We start from the raw sequence: 16,980 nt of genomic DNA on the forward strand, positions 1-16,980 counted from the left end.
AAAATTATAAAAATGCATCATAAAATTATTTTACTTTTTTCTTCTCCTTAAATTGATTTTGTTGTTAATTTAACTTGTTTTCAAGCCACAAGCTTATTAAGACGTAATTGAAAAAGTAAGTGACTAATGGAAAACAGATAGTGGTTTAGGTACATGAATGGTGTTAATTAATAAAGAATTAATTCTTATTAATAGCACATAAATAAAATATCATTAGAAATAAAAATATTCCTTGAAATTCACGCCCCAATGGCGTGGGGCAGCCACGTCGGTTCCACTCACTTTCCATGGATGAGCTCTATGTTTAAGAAGTGTGCTGGATAGGATAACGGGTGTTACATAGGCCGGCATGTGGCGTAACGGACGGTTTAACCATCATCATATCTGGTTTATATTGGAGACGAGGCTGAAAAGCGACAAGAAATTCGGTACCGGATTATTCGAGTCGTATCGGAAGGTGACGGCGACACGAAGGCGGAGACCCGGCTGTTACGCAACACCTTTAATAAGGATGTTAGGTAGCGTGAAGGTGGAGCGCATTTCCAATCCCTCACACATCACGGCAACTGATACCTTCGCCTCGCTCGCTCTCTCCGCTCAATTGCCAAGGTTTTCGATCCCTATTTCCTAGCGATTTCTGACGAGATCGATTCGAGTAGGTAATTCGTCGTCTTAAAGAAGATTTGCTGCCTGTATTTTTTCCCCCTTTTTCTTTGAAGTTGCTTTTGCTTGTCCGAAGGAGATAACTCATCGATGTAACGCGTTGGGCGATGTTATTGGACAGATCGACTGGATTTCGTTCCTCTCGGACTGTGTGTTGCCGCGGGACGTGATCGATAGATGTCAGTGACTCTGTAACGAAGTGCAAAGGAAATACGCGGTTGATTGAAGTCCTGATGGATTTCTTTTTGAGATCTAATCCCGATTTGTTAGTCTCGCGATTCAAGAAAGTGTTTTGTGAAAGAAACGTGACGTTAATTAAATTTTTTAGAGTGCAAGGAAGTCCGGGGCTATTATTATTACTTATTCGCAATTATGAGCGGCGACAGAAGGAGGAGCGAGTTGTTGAAGACTTAAAAGTTCCTTTTCCCCTTCCGATCTACCTGCTGTGGAACTATTTTGGTCTGAAGATTCTGGTAAACCTCATTGTTTCGGTAGTTTGTTCCGTGGTAGCATCAAGCTCAAAGATCGTGCTGGGTCAACTGTTGAATTTTGTTTCTCCTCCTTGGGGTTATGCTTTTGTACATCATTTTGGTCAGCTGACCTTAGGCGTTAGAGGTGGTATAACTTCGTTGGTGTGACCAGATATCCCGAATTTTTTTGTGGGCGGGGTTTGGTTTTGTCGAAACTAACTGTTGTGATGTGCAAAGGAGCGACTTTCTTGGTCATAAAAAGCTGTGATGTTTGGGCCAAATGAGTCGACTCTGGAGCTCATGTCAGTTGTTTTGCGTATTCATTTACATTGGAGAGGAAGCTACAAGAAATATTCATGTAGTTCATGGAAAAGTTCCCCCATTTAGCATGACCTATAGTTTCTGTTCCTGATCAATCTGTGGTGCTTTGTTGTGTGACTATTAGATGTCAATCCTGGTTTCGAGGTCAAGGTGGAGGCATTTGGTTATTGCTCCAATTGAGTAATTCAATCTTTTCTAGAGCGGTTCAGAAAGAGTGAGTACACACTTTTGGAGAAACAGAAATGCAGAGATCCACTCTTTGCATATTTGTATCCTGGTGTCATGCCACCACAGTCAAGTGTCATGATACCACAGTTAGGGAAATCATGATAATAGGTGATGAGCAAATTTTTTTTGTTTTCCAGGTATTGAGTATATCTAGGCCTTTCTTCACCTGTGTATCTGTGTCGAACTTACAAGAGATATTCATGACTTGAGTTCATTACAAGATTACGTTTTTTGCACATTTTATGGGAGTGACTTGAAGTTGTTAATTCTGTGAAGTATGTGCCTTTAGCAAAGTAATTAGTTAGCCCTATTATTTTGTGCCCTTTCTATCTCTAAACCAAAATTATTGAACTAACAAGGATAAAACTTAGCTTCATCGTTTAAAGACAGGAAAGCAATTTAGCATTGAATCAGTCCACACTACTTGTAAAGTATGATCATCACTCATCAGGATGCTAAATTATCCTATAATACATCCTGGGCGAATTTGTTGGAAGAGATAGCAGAGTGAACTTATTATTCCTCTGAAAGTAACTAGAACTAGCACTATTGCATTTTATCCTATCTTTCCAGCAATGTTGTATAGTCTAAGAAACATCAGAATATATTCGGTCTATTATCTCAGGTGTTTCAGATTACTGAAACATAAAACAAGGGCATCTGCAGACCTGGTTTGATGGTTCTTGATTTGCTACAAGTGGTGGGAGTTTCTGGCTCGAAATTATTATTTCTTTGTGTATATGCCCCTCAATTGACTATCCAGTTTAATTGTGAGGAGTCTAAATGCATGCTTTATGGAAGAAAAAGCAGCAGTCCGTTTTCTCCCTTCTTTTAACAACCTGAAGCTACAAAATTCTGAGTCATCCATCATAAAGGCACTCAGAGTTCTACTGCAGGAAGTATCTTTTATAGCTGATAGTTTCTGACCTCAGCAGGAAGTATAGTCCCTTGGGATATTTGTTCACTTCTTGTAATTATACTTCTGAATTTTTGCAAGTTTTGAATGACTTAGTAGTTCATCACTTTATAAAATGATTGAACAGCTGTTGACTGCTTTAAAAGGTCTCTCTATTTCATTTGGTTAATGATTAGTTTTTAGATGCCTTATTAAATTAAAATCTTCAATAGCCATACGGGAGCTGTAAGAAGGATATCTGGACTGTTTCGGCTGGGATAGTCTTTTAATGCTTGAATACATTCACATTTGTCCCCGGGACGAAATTACATAATTCATTACTTTAGAGTTTAGATTGATGTTGCTAATTGTTACCAAATGATGCTATTCATTTTCTTTTGCTGCTTGCTTTTGTTTATTTACTTTTTTGTATTCATATCTACCTTATGTTTATGTTCACTTTTAGATTCAGTGAAGCATTTGGGTTGTGGTGGTGAATTGATGATTATTTTCTTTTTTAGTTTAGCCGCGACGAAGCAATTCTAGGATAGCTCATCTCTTGCACAGGGTGTTAATAATGCCGATTAACAAAGAGGTGGTCCTCTTGCTAATGTCATTATAAAGCAGTTTATTGTGTTTGGAAATATTAATGTTTTTTTTTTTGAATTTCTTATTCATAGATTCAGTTTGACCTTGCTGATGGGCATTCTGATGCGTCTATATCTGGTGTACCAATCAAGAAAAGGCTATTTCATTTGTCACAATCATCATCTTCTACATCCCAAAACATAAGTGCAATGCCAAAAAAATTGAGTGAACAACCGAGGAATCTCTTACTAAAATCAGAATCTTCTGTTTCTGAGAACTCTGCTGCTGTGAAACTAGACAATAATTTAACTCTTGATGATTCACTAGAGTCTTCCATCAGATTCAATAGTTCACATGGAATTGCTTCCCAGGTTAATTATAGCCTGGTGCTCAAGGAAGGCACCACTGGAAGTGGGGAATCAGGTATGGATGATGATATGGATGTAGATAACAGGGCATCACTAGGATTGGATATGGAGAAAGGAAAGAATTCACCAGAGCAATGGGAATCTGAGATGCTCAAAGTTGAAAAAGGTGTTGGGAAAATAATCACTTCAAGTGATGTATCCGCATCTGAAGGAGTTGACACTTCAGGTTTGTATCTATCATGTCAGGATAAGCAATATGGTCTGAACTTGTCGAAGATAGTGAAAGATGAAGTGCCTTTGTTGGATCTGCCTGGGTTGAATTTGCTGCAACATCTTAGTTGGGCCAGTTACAAAGATTTGGAATCAAAACGTGCTCAAAATTGGGATTTGAATTTTCCGATGGACATGTGGAATACCAATTTGGATAATTTACCTACTAATCATGAGATGAACGATAAGTCAAAACCGAAGGAGTTGCACCAACCAAACAATGAAAAAAATCCCATTCAAAATACTAAAGAGACCCCAGACAGTTTTGGATTAGGTTCATCAGTGGTTGAGTCACATCAATGCAATCTGAGATTTACCGAATTGGGATTGCGTGCTGATGGAACTACAGGCTACGTTGATGGCTTAGACTTGCAGCTTAGGCTACCTAGCAGACCAGAGTTGCACAACTTGGGGATAACTCCTCTTGATCTAAGCCTGTCCTTGACAGGTAATCCTTCAGATGCATCTTCTACAATTGCGAAATTTAAATCGTGTATGAACCCTAATCAGAATGAAACTAGAAGTCATCAACTTAGTAGTTTCAACTCTGGTGTTGTTACACAAGTGAAATCTGAACCATGCGATAGAAATTTCTCTGTGGAAAGTGCTCTGATTGAGGACTCATCACTAGGTAAACAGATCAAACCAGAACCACCTGAAGAATTTCAGGAGTCTCCAAATTTGGTCTTAGGTAATAACCAGCTAGGCTCTTTCACACAACTACCAACAACTTTGGATTCTAATTCTTTGCATGACGCAAATATGCTTCATGAATGTAGTCCAACTTTGCTTAGTGTTGCAAACACAAACATGGTAGGAAGAACTTGTCTAGACTTAGTTCTTTCTGCAGTAACAGATTCTATGGTACTTTCTAATGCTGAGGATGTGCCTTCTACCAGTTGCCTTAACCAAGATGCAGAAGGAAATTCTAGCAAACCATTGGATTCTAATTCTTTGCATGATGCAAATATGGTTCATGAATGTAGTCCAACTTTGCTTAGTGTTGCAAACACAAACATGGAAGGAAGAACTTGTCTAGACTTAGTTCTTTCTGCAGGAACAGATTCTATGGTACTTTCTAATGCTGAGGATGTGCCTTCTACCAGTTTCCTTAACCAAGATGCAGAAGGAAATTCTAGCAAACCATTGGATAATTTTGTGGAGTCAATTATTTCTGATGTGAAAGCATGTACTGCAGAAGATACAGTCACTCGTGACATTGGTGACAAGGTTTCTTCCCTGCATCAAAATGCTGATCCTAAAGAACCCAGGGCCTGTGGTGAATTATCTGGAGGAGTTGAAATGAGCCTCTTAGATGATGCATCAAAATGCTTAGGCAATAGCAATCTTGATTCTGATCCTAGAAAAACTAATATAGTGACTGGTGGGAATCTAGAAGGCATGGAATTAGCTGTGAACGTTCAGATAGAACAGTATGTTGTTACTGCACAAGAGCCTAGTGCTCCTGAAGATCCAAAGAGTGCAAGGAACAAGATTACCAGTGATGGAGTTGGTGATGATGAAGATGGTGTGCCATCATTTGCAAATGAGGTCCAATGTCAGATTAAAAAAAAACTGGATGCTAGTGTTTCTATTGCCTCCATCGGTACAGAAGGTTTTCCCTTCATGACAGATGTGCATGCGGATAGTAAAGGAGAGGAATTACAAGGTGAAAAGTTAAGTGGTCATAGTGTAGAAATGTGCCATGAAAAACAAGAAACGACCATTGACCTAAAGACAGACTTGCATGAATTGCCAATTACTGCTGAATTGACTTCATATGCCAGTGAAAAGCCTGTGGAACCTTTTCAAGGAACAAGAGCAAAACTCCTTGGAAGGGAGAAAGTCTTGAAAATGAATTCATGTTCAATCAATGCATTTCCTGAAATTGCAAAAAACAAAAATGAATATGCAGGAGGTCAGCAGATGAGCACAAAAGTTGTTAGTGTGGCAATCAAGCATCCAGAAGTGCAAGATAGGGAATCAAATGTTAATAATACGGCAACTAAGCATGTTTATATTCCATTTAAACATAACCACATTAAGCATGATGGCAACAGGTACAAGAATAGAGACAGTGACAAGACAAGTTCACCTTCAACTAAGTCATTTGATTACAGGAATACTACTTCTGCTAGGTCAGTTCCTGATGTCATGGAGAAGGAAAGGTTGATTGCTGATAATGAGAAGCATGCCAATTTATATTCTCAAGGGAGAAGGTGATAATGCTCACACTTTTTTAACTGCTGCTGCTATTTCTGTTAGTACCTATTTTTACTATGACATTAATGGATTTTATTATTTTAGGCATTCAAAATTAGAAACTAACAATCATGATCAGACAACTGGCAGATGTGAATCTGATTACATGAACAATAGAAGGAGCTATAATCATCATTTTAATCGGGATCCCGAGGTCCAGTATGGACCAGGAATTAGTAATCCCAGAAAATCACGACATCGGAGGCATAATGAAGACATGGAAATTCCATTTACTGGTCCTCCAAATGATAGTTGCTATAGATCATTGAGAAGGATGACAGACTATCCACTGGATCGTTCATCTCGATTTCCAGCTTGGAGGCCGTCCCAAGGGCGCAGAGAGGAACTGAGTGGTAGACGTCAAGTAAGAGACATTGATGCCAACAGGATTGTTGGAAGAGAAATTGATGATTACCTGATTTGCAAGGATAAATTTGCAAGTTTGTCTGGTGAAATGGTAGATAGCTTGCTACATTCACACCCAAATCTGCATTATGAACCCACTGAGAATGACTTTCTGTTGAGAGGCAATAGTGTTTCACCTACTAGATCTCCAGTACGCTTGTATCGACCACGTTCGCCGACTCAATGGTTTTCACCCGGAAGAACACCTGAAATGTACATTGATGATGATACAGATTTAACAACACATGGACCATCTCTTGATAGAGTTGACATGATTAGAAATCTTTCAGAAGCTGAGATAACGGGTAAGCATACTCTACTTCGATACCCTCAATTGCAGACTGAGATGAGAGAAATGCATTTGGCTAGAGAACTTGATTTAGCAAGGGCTGGTAGAGTTTTGAGGAATAGAAGGTACGAAATGAAACTACGTGAAAATACAGAATACCCTGAACCTACATACTCTGAGGATCAAATAGTTTATAGCAGGGATTATGACGACAGGCGTGGACTTGTACGGACACAACATTTTGCTAACGATGATGATGCCAACCTTGTTTTTACTGATGATGATCATTGTCCAGGTTCAAGAGAATATGATGATAGGCATGGATTCATTCAACAGCCACGTCGTCTTCCAAGTACCCAGGATGATAATCGCGCTCATATTGGTGATGGCTATCATAGATCTTCTAAGTTTTTCCGTGACAGTGAAATGATTCATAGTGGGAGCAGCTCCAGGAACTTCCACAATCATGAAAGAAATCAGCTCGGTCCTAATAGATTAAAGAACAAGGTGGAACAGGAAGAAGATTACAGATACCATCGCAAACATCGACGGTGTGATGGTGGTGATGTGAGGTTGAAAAGGAGAAAGTATTAGAACTGTTTGCTTTGCATGCATTCACAGCCAACCATATGTGGTCATTTGGCTTATTTTAGCACTTCATCCAGATGGATCCTTTCCTAAGATGCCAAGGGACAATCACAGAAAATGATATCGACTCATGTGGATCGTTTCACACAGTGATTACCGAGCTGCAACAGTTTATAGCTATTGAATAAATTGTGCTTCAGCAATGCTGATGCTTACTGCTGTCTAAACATCTCACAGTATTTCATCAGTGAGCAATAAATTTGCTTTGAATACATCCGAGGTTTACCCTTTATGCCTTGTGCAATATAATTTCTCTCTCTGCTAACACTTGCTAGAAAAGAATGACCAACCTGTTTTGTTGGAAGCTATCAAATACGTGAGGAATCATTGGTGGTCATGGTTGGCACCTGTTCAATTTGTTTGTAATATTAAGTAGGATTTCCTATTGAGCTGATACAGCTGAAACTTTGACCAATTTAAGTCCCGTACGCATAGAAGTCATCTTCACGGACTAGTTTGTTGTTCATACTGCTTTTGTGTTAGAAATTACAAGCAGATCTCTTCCAGTCAATGGAAAATTGGCCAAGATAAGCTCAACAGCAATGCTACTGGTGGTATTTTGCCACTCGTTAACTAATGACTTTAGATTCAACAAGGGGATATACTTAACAAATGTAAATCCTTATGCTGTGTTAGCCTCAAACTTTTGATTGCAAGGTAAATGCATATGAATTGGAACAGAAGAAACACAGAATCTTGCATCCTGAAAAAAATTATTTACAAGTATCAAAACTTTGGGCAAGAATAGCATAGGCGAAGATGGAGTAAGGATGCAAAGCCCATTTCTCGCAGGAGGAACACGACTGGAGGGACATCAAAATCAAAGTCTCAAAGAATCAAATATTACTATGATGAATATGTAAACAAAAGGAGATTATGATGCTTTTTTTGGGAAAAAAAATAACTCAAATTTACATTAGATCCTTCTCTGCATCGTAAAATGATGTTATACCCAAGGCAATTAGAGAAAGAGGAAGACTAGAAGACTAACATGTAGTACGGTCCTTGATTTTTTTCAAGATATATATCCAATCTAAGATGAAAGTTACATTAAGATCACCTCTCAAAACAAAATGAATCACAATTAGAATCCTTCAAAATATCAGCTCCAATACATAGTTGCAAACCTGTTTCATCCATCAACTATATGGAGTTTATAGATATCCATATAGTTTATTTCTCTGAATTTTACAAGAAAAAAAAAAAAAAGGGGGGGCAAAACGTAGGATGCATAATTGAATCTTCAGTTACAACCCCATAAGACCACACTAAGCAAAATTACTCTTACATTCTTGTCTAATTCAAGCAGTAGTGCAGCAAATTACAATCAACTTACCTCCCTTCTGACTTTATCAACTGTGAGAAAACCTTGCTCATTGAGGTTTCCGTTACATCATTAAGTAATGTACTGTCATCCACAACAGGTGTATTCTCCATGGTGCCGATGTTTCCAACCTGAGGAGCAAGTTCAGGAATGCGATTGATGCTATTAATCTCAGAGTCACCACCATCTGCCTCTTGAAGTTGCAGAACATACTCCAAGTTCCAAAGGACATCTCCCATTGAAGGGCGCTCAGCACCACTATCTGCTAGGCATTTCTCAATTGTCAGCCCGAATTTCCTTAGAGATTCAGGTTTAATTGATCTTGCAATCCTGACATCGGCAACCTGCTCCAACTCACCCTTCATTTGCCACTTCATTCCCCACTCAGCTAAATTCACCATCTCTCTTGGTAGGGTGGGATTTATGACTGGTCTGGCACAGAGGACTTCAAGCAAAACTACTCCAAATGAGTACACATCTGATTTCTCAGTCAACTGTTGCCTTCGGTAGTACTCGGGATCAAGATATCCAAAACTTCCTTTTACAGCAGTACTAACATGGGTCTGATCCAACTCAGGTCCGGTTTTTGAGAGTCCAAAGTCAGCAACCTTTGCCAAAAGATTTTCATCTAGAAGAATATTTGCAGATTTAACATCACGGTGGATGACAGCCATGGCTTGACCAGTGTGAAGGTAGTGCAGTCCTCTAGCTGCTCCAATACAAATTTCCAATCTCTGCTTCCAGCTAAGAGAAGGAAGACCTGAACCATAAAGATGACTCTTAAGAGTGCCATTTTCCATGTATTCATAAACAAGAATCATTTCATTCTTTTCATCACAGTATCCAATCAGAGAAACCAGATGGCGGTGGCGTAAGCGTGACAGTAATTCAATCTCTGTACGGAATTCATTGAGGCCTTGTTGAGATTTTGGATTACCCCTCTTCACTGCCACTTTTGTTTCATCTCTTAGTACTGCCTTGTAGACCTTCCCAAAGCCTCCAACCCCAATTACCAAATTCTCATCGAAGTTATTTGTTGCTTCTTGAACTGCAATAAAGGAGAAACGGTAACCAAGGTTTCCATTTTGTCCATCCATGGAAGGTATTCCATTAGAAGTTCCGGTTATTGTGCTATGAGAAGTCAAACCAGTAGCGGAGAAAGGCACCCAAGTTTTGGAATATTGTTTTGCAGGCCTTTTTTTCCTGAGGATGAAGAAAAGAACCACTGCAATGACGATCACTGCAATCGCTCCAAGGCTTGAACCCAATATAATTTTGAAGTTTTTATTTGAACCAGTTGGTGTGCCAACTGTCTGACCAGAAGAAGCAGATCCATTGATCTTCATTATCTCTAGCCCATTTAGAATTGCATTTGGTGTCTCATCACCATGAAGTGCATTTCCTGGACTGACTTTAATACTGAGAATATCAGACACATCATCAGCCTCCAAAACAAAATCAAGAAAAACAGCTGTAGCCAATCTTCTAAATGTTATCTCAGAAAGATCCAAGTTACCATCTGCAAGCCAGGTATTGACATAAACATTAAACAAGAGCGAACTAGCTGCATCACTGACAATATCACAAAAGTGAAATCTTATAAAGTAACTTGACTTGGCATCCACATTGAATTGCCACGTTATGTTAACAGAGTAACTCAAAGTGGTTTGAGCAATATCAGATAACTCAGTAGCTGTGGCATACACAATGTCAGGGGCAATCTCCTCGGAAACTCCATCATTCCTAGAAATTTGGCCTCTGTAACTAAATGGTTGTGAAAGAGTTTTAGAAATCAAATATTTCTGATCGTTTTCCCAAAATCTCCACAGAGTATCATCATCTGGCCAAACAGACTGATTACCCATGTTGATTCGGTAAATTGTCTCCAGTGCCTGTCCTGACAAACCCTGGTAACTTGTGCGGACTGGATGAATGATAGTTGCATCATTACCAGTGAGATTGTCAGGAACTGACATGATTTCTATAGCATTTACAAAGGCAATGGACATATTTGTAGATGGTGCAAATGAAAGGCTAAGAGTGTCACTCGATATGATCAAAGAAAATTCCTTAACTATTACATTCAGTGGCGGTCTGAAATCGTTGAGCAGAGTAATATCTTGAGTCAACACACTGAAAGATGCTGCAGTGAGGTTGTAGTTCTTGTACACAAAAGGGAAGAAATAAAGACGGATGAAGTGCCTACCATGCTTCCTAATTTGAAACGTGTACGATGCAGGTTCTGTGAAGACTCTGGCATTCTGGAAGAGCTGTTCCATGCCATAGTAAGAGGGGACCATGTTCTCTGAGATGTTTGCCAAGTTGTTTGAGGAGGACTTCAAGGTCCAAGAAACAGAAACAGAATCATCTGCCTGGAAAACTCTGTTTCCAATGGTTGTATCATTCAGAGACCCACAATCGATCAGGTAGTGATCTGTTGGGGTAAATGAACAGTGGCCGCACGAAATGACAGTGATCGCAAGGATGAGGATACTCACTTGAATTTTTCTAATGGCCATCTCAAAGTACAGATAGCCAAGATAAAATTTTGTCGCTGTATTTGACAATATCTTCAAGAACACCTAATGAATATAAACAGGCAGTGGAAATTTACAACTAGACAGTCGCTTCGATATCTTCTAATAACCATCAACAAATAAAGCTAACCAGGGCAGGGCTTTGTAGGCAATATCTTCAATAGAAGCATCAACTGTAGAAGAGCCTGAGAGCTTCTCTAACAAGAAATGCGACTCCAATAAACAAAACTAAACTTGACGCACAGAAACCCTAATTCTCTCTCACCGATCTGACTTCAGCTCCCTCTGGAAATGAATTCCGAGATAAACATCAAAAGAGTAACAAAAGCTCTAATCTGGAGCTGCGACCTACAAAAAAGAAGATGGGGATTAGAATTAGCGGGACCAAATTCGGCACCGAACATACATCACAAAAAACAACAGCAACAAACAAGCAATAGAGCAAGGAGCCAAAAAACCTAACTTTGCAGAGAAAGAAAAAATCAACTCCTCCAGGCGATTGGAATTGAATTCACAGAAGCACAATAAGGGATTCAACCAATAAAATAGGAGGAAAGACAACACCTCTGGGGATCTGCAACAACAAATTGAACCTTCCGCAGATGCAAACCGAGCTCCCTCCCGAGCCTCTGAAGTCGTAGTAAGGGGCGATTTACAGAAAACTACGATGAGAGCAGGTCAACTGGTCCAGGTTCTACCACTGCAAGATTGAAGAAGACGAGCTGCTTTGACCCTTTCTCGACGGGAGGTGGAAAAATGGAGCTGACACCCTCTTTCAAGGCGGAGTAAGAGTAACAGCAGTCGCAGTTGGTGATAGTCATTTTCTTCCCTTTTTTTTTTTCTTTGTTTGTTTTTTTAAAGCAACTACTTTATTATTTTCCCTTTTTATATTTTTTGAAAATTAAAATAATATCTTATATATTTATATTTAATCGAATATAAATAAAGAGATAACAATATATATACACACACTTTTAAATAAAATATATTTTATTTGATAATTATGACCCAAAAAATATTCGTATTATAAACGATTAATTTCTTCGAATACTGCTTAATTATAAAACAAATTCTACCAATAAAGTTCATAAAGATCTAAAAAAAGGCAAATGCACAGAAATTTCACTTAATTATTTTAAAAATTAAAAAACAATTTCCTTTTTGACAGAGTCTTTCACGGGAAAGCAAAGAAGATAGGGAAAAAAAACTTTCATTACATCAATACAATTTAATAGATGAAATCTTTATAAATTAAATAACATCCTAAAAGCCCCGAACTTCTTCTTAATTTTTTAAACACCTAAACACGAATTAATAGTTAAATTTTTGTTAATAAATAATTAATCTAAAAATACTCGCTATGATCATTTTTGATTTATTGATGAGAAATTTTTTAATTACTCTTAAGATTAAGTAATGTTAGTTGAATAATTGATGTCAATTAATAATAATAATAAAAATAACGTCATGAAAACTCAAAGATAGCGACACCGCACCAAATGAACGCGGTTGCTTCCGTTTTCCGTTTCATATTAATTAATATCCGATGTGTATAGATAAGTGTGATTAAACATCATTTAATTTATTAATTATTTTTTATCATTATCATCTTGCGAATACTTTATGCCCTAAGTTCAACAGCTTGTCATTTTTTTTATAATTTAAATATTTAAATTTCATCCAGCTAAGAGATGGTTCGTGACTCAGCGTCGTTGTAGGATGGATGTTGAAAATTTTGTACACTGTGTTGGTGTCTCTCTCGACCTCAAACAATTTATGGATCGATCTCCTACAATTTTAGCCATTTTTATTTTAATTTAGATATTTATTTTTTTGAATTGATTAATTTAAAAAATAAGCAATTTGGATCCACAAAAGTTTATCATCGATTATCAAAATAAATCATGAAGTACTTATGAATGTATATCTATATGACCAATATTCTTAGGTCTACTCTCACGGGGGAGAAACATCCCTTGTAATGCACACGCAACTGAGACTCGAAATTTAGATCTCTTAGTTATTTATTGGATGATCTAACCATTGCCCTGGGCTATGATAGTTTTAACATTGTAATAAAAGATAATTACGCTCATCTCAAGCGTCCCTCAAAGTCCATCCCCGAGTTATGTGAAAGGAGATAAATTACGGGGTCAACTTATATATTACCGACCGCCAAGTGGTTAGAGGGTGGAAAGAATTTGTTTTCCCAAAAACATATATCTAATAGTTTTAACATGTGGCAAAAGACGATTCGCTTATCCTAACCTATCCTTAAGCTAACATAAAGGAGGTAAATCACAGGTGACTACTAGTTATTAGTACAGTGGCCAAGGAATGAGGGAAGACATGCTCAAACGCGCTGGGTTCAACCCCAAGGAATGTTTTAACCACCGCACCACTCCGAGAAAACCATCTGACCAGCTCGCCTCAAGACCAACATGAAGGAGGTAAATTATGATAACTTAGCAACAAGTGGAAGGGGGTGAAATATAGATTATAGGGATTTATACTCCGCCAGCCCCGAGGTTCAAGCCCTGGAACTATTTGGCAAACCAACAACTACTTACTAACTCAACTAAGCTCATGGGAGTATATGATAGTTTTTGTTAGAGTTGTTTTGGTGCGAGAGGGGAGGGGGTGAATAGCTCTTCGCGCTTGTTGATGTGCTTCTTAGATGATGTGCAGTGGAATAAATAACAAGAAACACACTCGCAATGTTACCACTAGGATTTACTTGGTATCCACCTCAAGAAGAGATGACTAATCCAAGGAGCCGACCCTCACTCACTCATCCACTATGAAAATACTCCTTTACGATAACTACTGAAGGAGGAGCAACCTTACAACACTCTCAATACAAGAAGAAAGAAAGGGAAGCAAATACAAGTAAAATCTTACAAGATTTACACCAAGAAACTCTAACCCTAACTTCTTGTTGTTGTTGTAGAAACGCCTCTTGACCTTAGAAGTGTAGCAACACTTTTCTCCAAGAAAGCTTCAAGAACTGGCGTCGACAACTGAGAGCTCAGAGGAGAATAATCGCTGAGAGTGGAGAAGAAGCGCTCGAAGCCGTGCAGAAGAAATCGCTCACAACAGCTTTAAACATGTGCAACGGTCGAATTCCAATCAATTAAATGACCCCCAATTGATTGGGAAGACTTTGAATTGATTGGTTGATCGATTCAGAGTACCTCTGTGCTCTCTGAGAATAGCTGAATCGATCGACCAATCGATCTAGCATTTCTCGCACCTACGGGCAAGAAATCCCGTCCCCAATCGATCGGTCGATCGATTGGAGGAGCCCAATCGATCGGCTGATCAATTGGGAGTGCTTCTGTGCGCGTCATATAAGCTCCCAATCAATCGGTTGATCGATTGGGCCGCACAATATCGTAGCACGACCCCAATCGATCGGTTGATTGATTAAACCCCTGTTCAATTGATCAGTTGATCAGTTGATCGATTGGTTACCCTTTGACTTGCTTAAACCAAGTCTAGGGTCCCCAATTCCAACATCCGTGACCTGTTGGAACATTATGCCTAGCATCCGGTCAACCTTGACCTGCTAGGACTTTTTCACCAAGTGTCCGGTTAATCCCTTTGACCCACTTGGACTTTTCTCCTCGTGCCAAATGTCCGGTCAATCTTGACCCACTTGGACTTCCTTCCACCAGATGTCCGGTCATCTTTGACTCATCTGGATTTCCTTGTGCTAAGTATCCGGTCAATCCTTTGACCTACTTAAACTTCTCAATACCAAGAGTCCAGTCAACCTTGACCCACCTGGATTTCCACGTGTCTGGCTTCACTCACCAGGTCTTTTCATCTGCCTAGCTTCACTCACTAGGACTTCCCATCTGCTTGGTTTCACTCACCAGAACTTTCCACTGCCCGGCTTCAATCATCGAGTCTTCTCATCTGTCTGGCATCACTTACCAGGTCTTTCCATCTGTCTGGCTTTACTCACCGGGACTTTCACCTAGCTTCACCCACTAGGATTTCCCATCTGTCTAACCTCTAGTTAGGACTTTCCCAGTCAAGTATCCAGTCAACCCTTTGACCTACTTGATTCTTCTTCACATCTAATTGGTTAACCTTAACCAAAGGGGACTTGCACCAATAATCTTCCCAATCGGATGATTGCACCTGCAATCTCCTCGTATTGTCAAACATTGAAACCCAAACATCTAGACTCAGGCTTGAGACAATTCAAATCTGGTCAACCTGGTCAACCTTGACCCAGGGGATATTGCACCAATAATCTCCCCCTTTTTGATATTTGACAATGCCCTTAAGTTAGGCTAATCTCATAACCTCAACTTCCTTTCATGTCAAAGTATGAATGAGGGTTTCCTTCATTCTCCCCTCTAGAGGGCAAACTCCCTCTTTAGGTAATGAAAGCTTAACTTAAACCTTACATTCTCCCCCTATTGGCACACATCAAAAAGAACTCTCCCCCTGAAGAGTTCTCAACGTTATTCACAACCTCACTTGTTGTTCATAACACCACAATGAAGGTCTCATACCTTTCATTATCTCCAATGCTCACCCTTGAGCACTAACCAATCCAATAATAAAGGTCTCATACCCTTTATTATATCAAATGCTCACCCTTGAGCATTACTCCATATTACGATGCTTATCCTAGAGCATCCACAACTCCACAATGAAGATATCCATTTTTCATTATTTTTCAACGCTTAACCTTGAGCATTTTTATTTTAAACAAATGTTTAACCACCTTCAAAAGTTTCGGAAAATAATTTTCATGTCCTTAAAGAGTAACTCCCTCTAAAGACATGCTTCAAATTTCTGTCATTGCACCAACAATTATTTGGAATTTCTAAACCTTTAGCAAACCCAAAAATTTGAAGTTTTGAGGTTCAAATATCGAAATTTGAATGCAAACCTCAACCTAAACTTCAACTTAATCATCCTTAACCATTTTTCCTTGTTTTCATCATGAAAATTCCTCCTAAATATATACGAATGTAATTCAAGGGGTTAGGAGTGGTTATCTAGACTAAAAATAGTTTAAAATGTTGAAATAAGGCTTTCCCAGCCAAAATCAACATTCTCAATCGATTGAAACCATTTCAATCGATCCACTGATCGATTCAGAGAGGTTCTGTTCGTAGAACCTGCCTCTGAATCGATTTCCCGATTGATCCAGGAGTGAATGGATCGATCGGCTGATCGATTCCGTGAGCTTCTACTCACGGGAAGCACCTCCCAATCCATCGGTTGATTGATTGGGGGCTTCCAACCGATCAGTTGATCGATTGGAGCTCTGATTTTCTGAAATATATTTTCGGCGAAATTCAGAAACTCCCCAAAAATTCTACAAAATTCTAAAAATCATGAAAATCCATGTAGACATTCCTTAGGGTATATACAATCATGAAAAAATAATTTTCTATGAAAATACTTTCTATTTTCAAAGATTGACATAAACTTGAAAACTTGTAAAAACTTCAATGTTTTCTTCTAGTTTGTGTTTAACTTTTCAATGATGGTTACTATCAAAAGATAGTCTTCACCATGGTTTTCCAAAGTATATTTAAAATCATTTTCAAAATCAATATCCAACCATATTCTTCGGCCTCAATGTACATGACTTGTACATTAGCTTTCCCAATGATTGGAAAACACATAACTTGTATTTTGATGAACCTAAAACTCAATAAGAATGTACTAAATCAACATCTT

At 38.7% G+C, this 16,980-nt stretch overlaps 2 protein-coding genes across 14 annotated transcripts; one reads left to right on the plus strand and one right to left on the minus strand.

Annotated features, from left to right (window-relative positions):
• Nucleotides 1–510: 510 nt before the first annotated feature.
• On the plus strand, nt 511–8,090 carry LOC122018535. Of its 11 annotated transcripts, none has more exons than XM_042575894.1 (5): nt 514–659; nt 785–1,136; nt 3,099–3,172; nt 3,258–6,022; nt 6,111–8,090. In XM_042575894.1, the coding sequence occupies exons 3-5, from the start codon at nt 3,155–3,157 to the stop codon at nt 7,351–7,353; spliced, it is 4,026 nt and encodes a 1,341-aa protein (XP_042431828.1). In that variant the 5' UTR covers nt 514–659; nt 785–1,136; nt 3,099–3,154; the 3' UTR covers nt 7,354–8,090. The 11 variants fall into 11 exon arrangements, with proteins under 11 accessions (XP_042431814.1, XP_042431856.1, XP_042431834.1 ...); XM_042575938.1 differs by having other exon boundaries at nt 3,264–6,022; XM_042575908.1 differs by having other exon boundaries at nt 534–655.
• Nucleotides 8,091–8,481: 391 nt separating this feature from the next.
• Nucleotides 8,482–12,083, minus strand: LOC122018597 (receptor-like protein kinase HERK 1). Of its 3 annotated transcripts, XM_042575971.1 has the most exons (3): nt 11,833–12,083; nt 11,399–11,616; nt 8,482–11,313 (listed from the first exon to the last, which is right to left on the minus strand). In XM_042575971.1, the coding sequence occupies exon 3, from the start codon at nt 11,248–11,250 to the stop codon at nt 8,740–8,742; it is 2,511 nt and encodes an 836-aa protein (XP_042431905.1). In that variant the 5' UTR covers nt 11,251–11,313; nt 11,399–11,616; nt 11,833–12,083; the 3' UTR covers nt 8,482–8,739. The 3 variants fall into 3 exon arrangements, with proteins under 3 accessions (XP_042431905.1, XP_042431898.1, XP_042431912.1); XM_042575964.1 differs by having other exon boundaries at nt 8,482–11,616; XM_042575978.1 differs by having other exon boundaries at nt 8,482–11,616; nt 11,732–12,083.
• Between the last annotated feature and the right edge of the window lie 4,897 nt (nt 12,084–16,980).

Source organism: Zingiber officinale, chromosome 1A, assembly GCF_018446385.1.
Source record: "Zingiber officinale cultivar Zhangliang chromosome 1A, Zo_v1.1, whole genome shotgun sequence".
Lineage (NCBI taxonomy): Eukaryota > Viridiplantae > Streptophyta > Magnoliopsida > Zingiberales > Zingiberaceae > Zingiber > Zingiber officinale.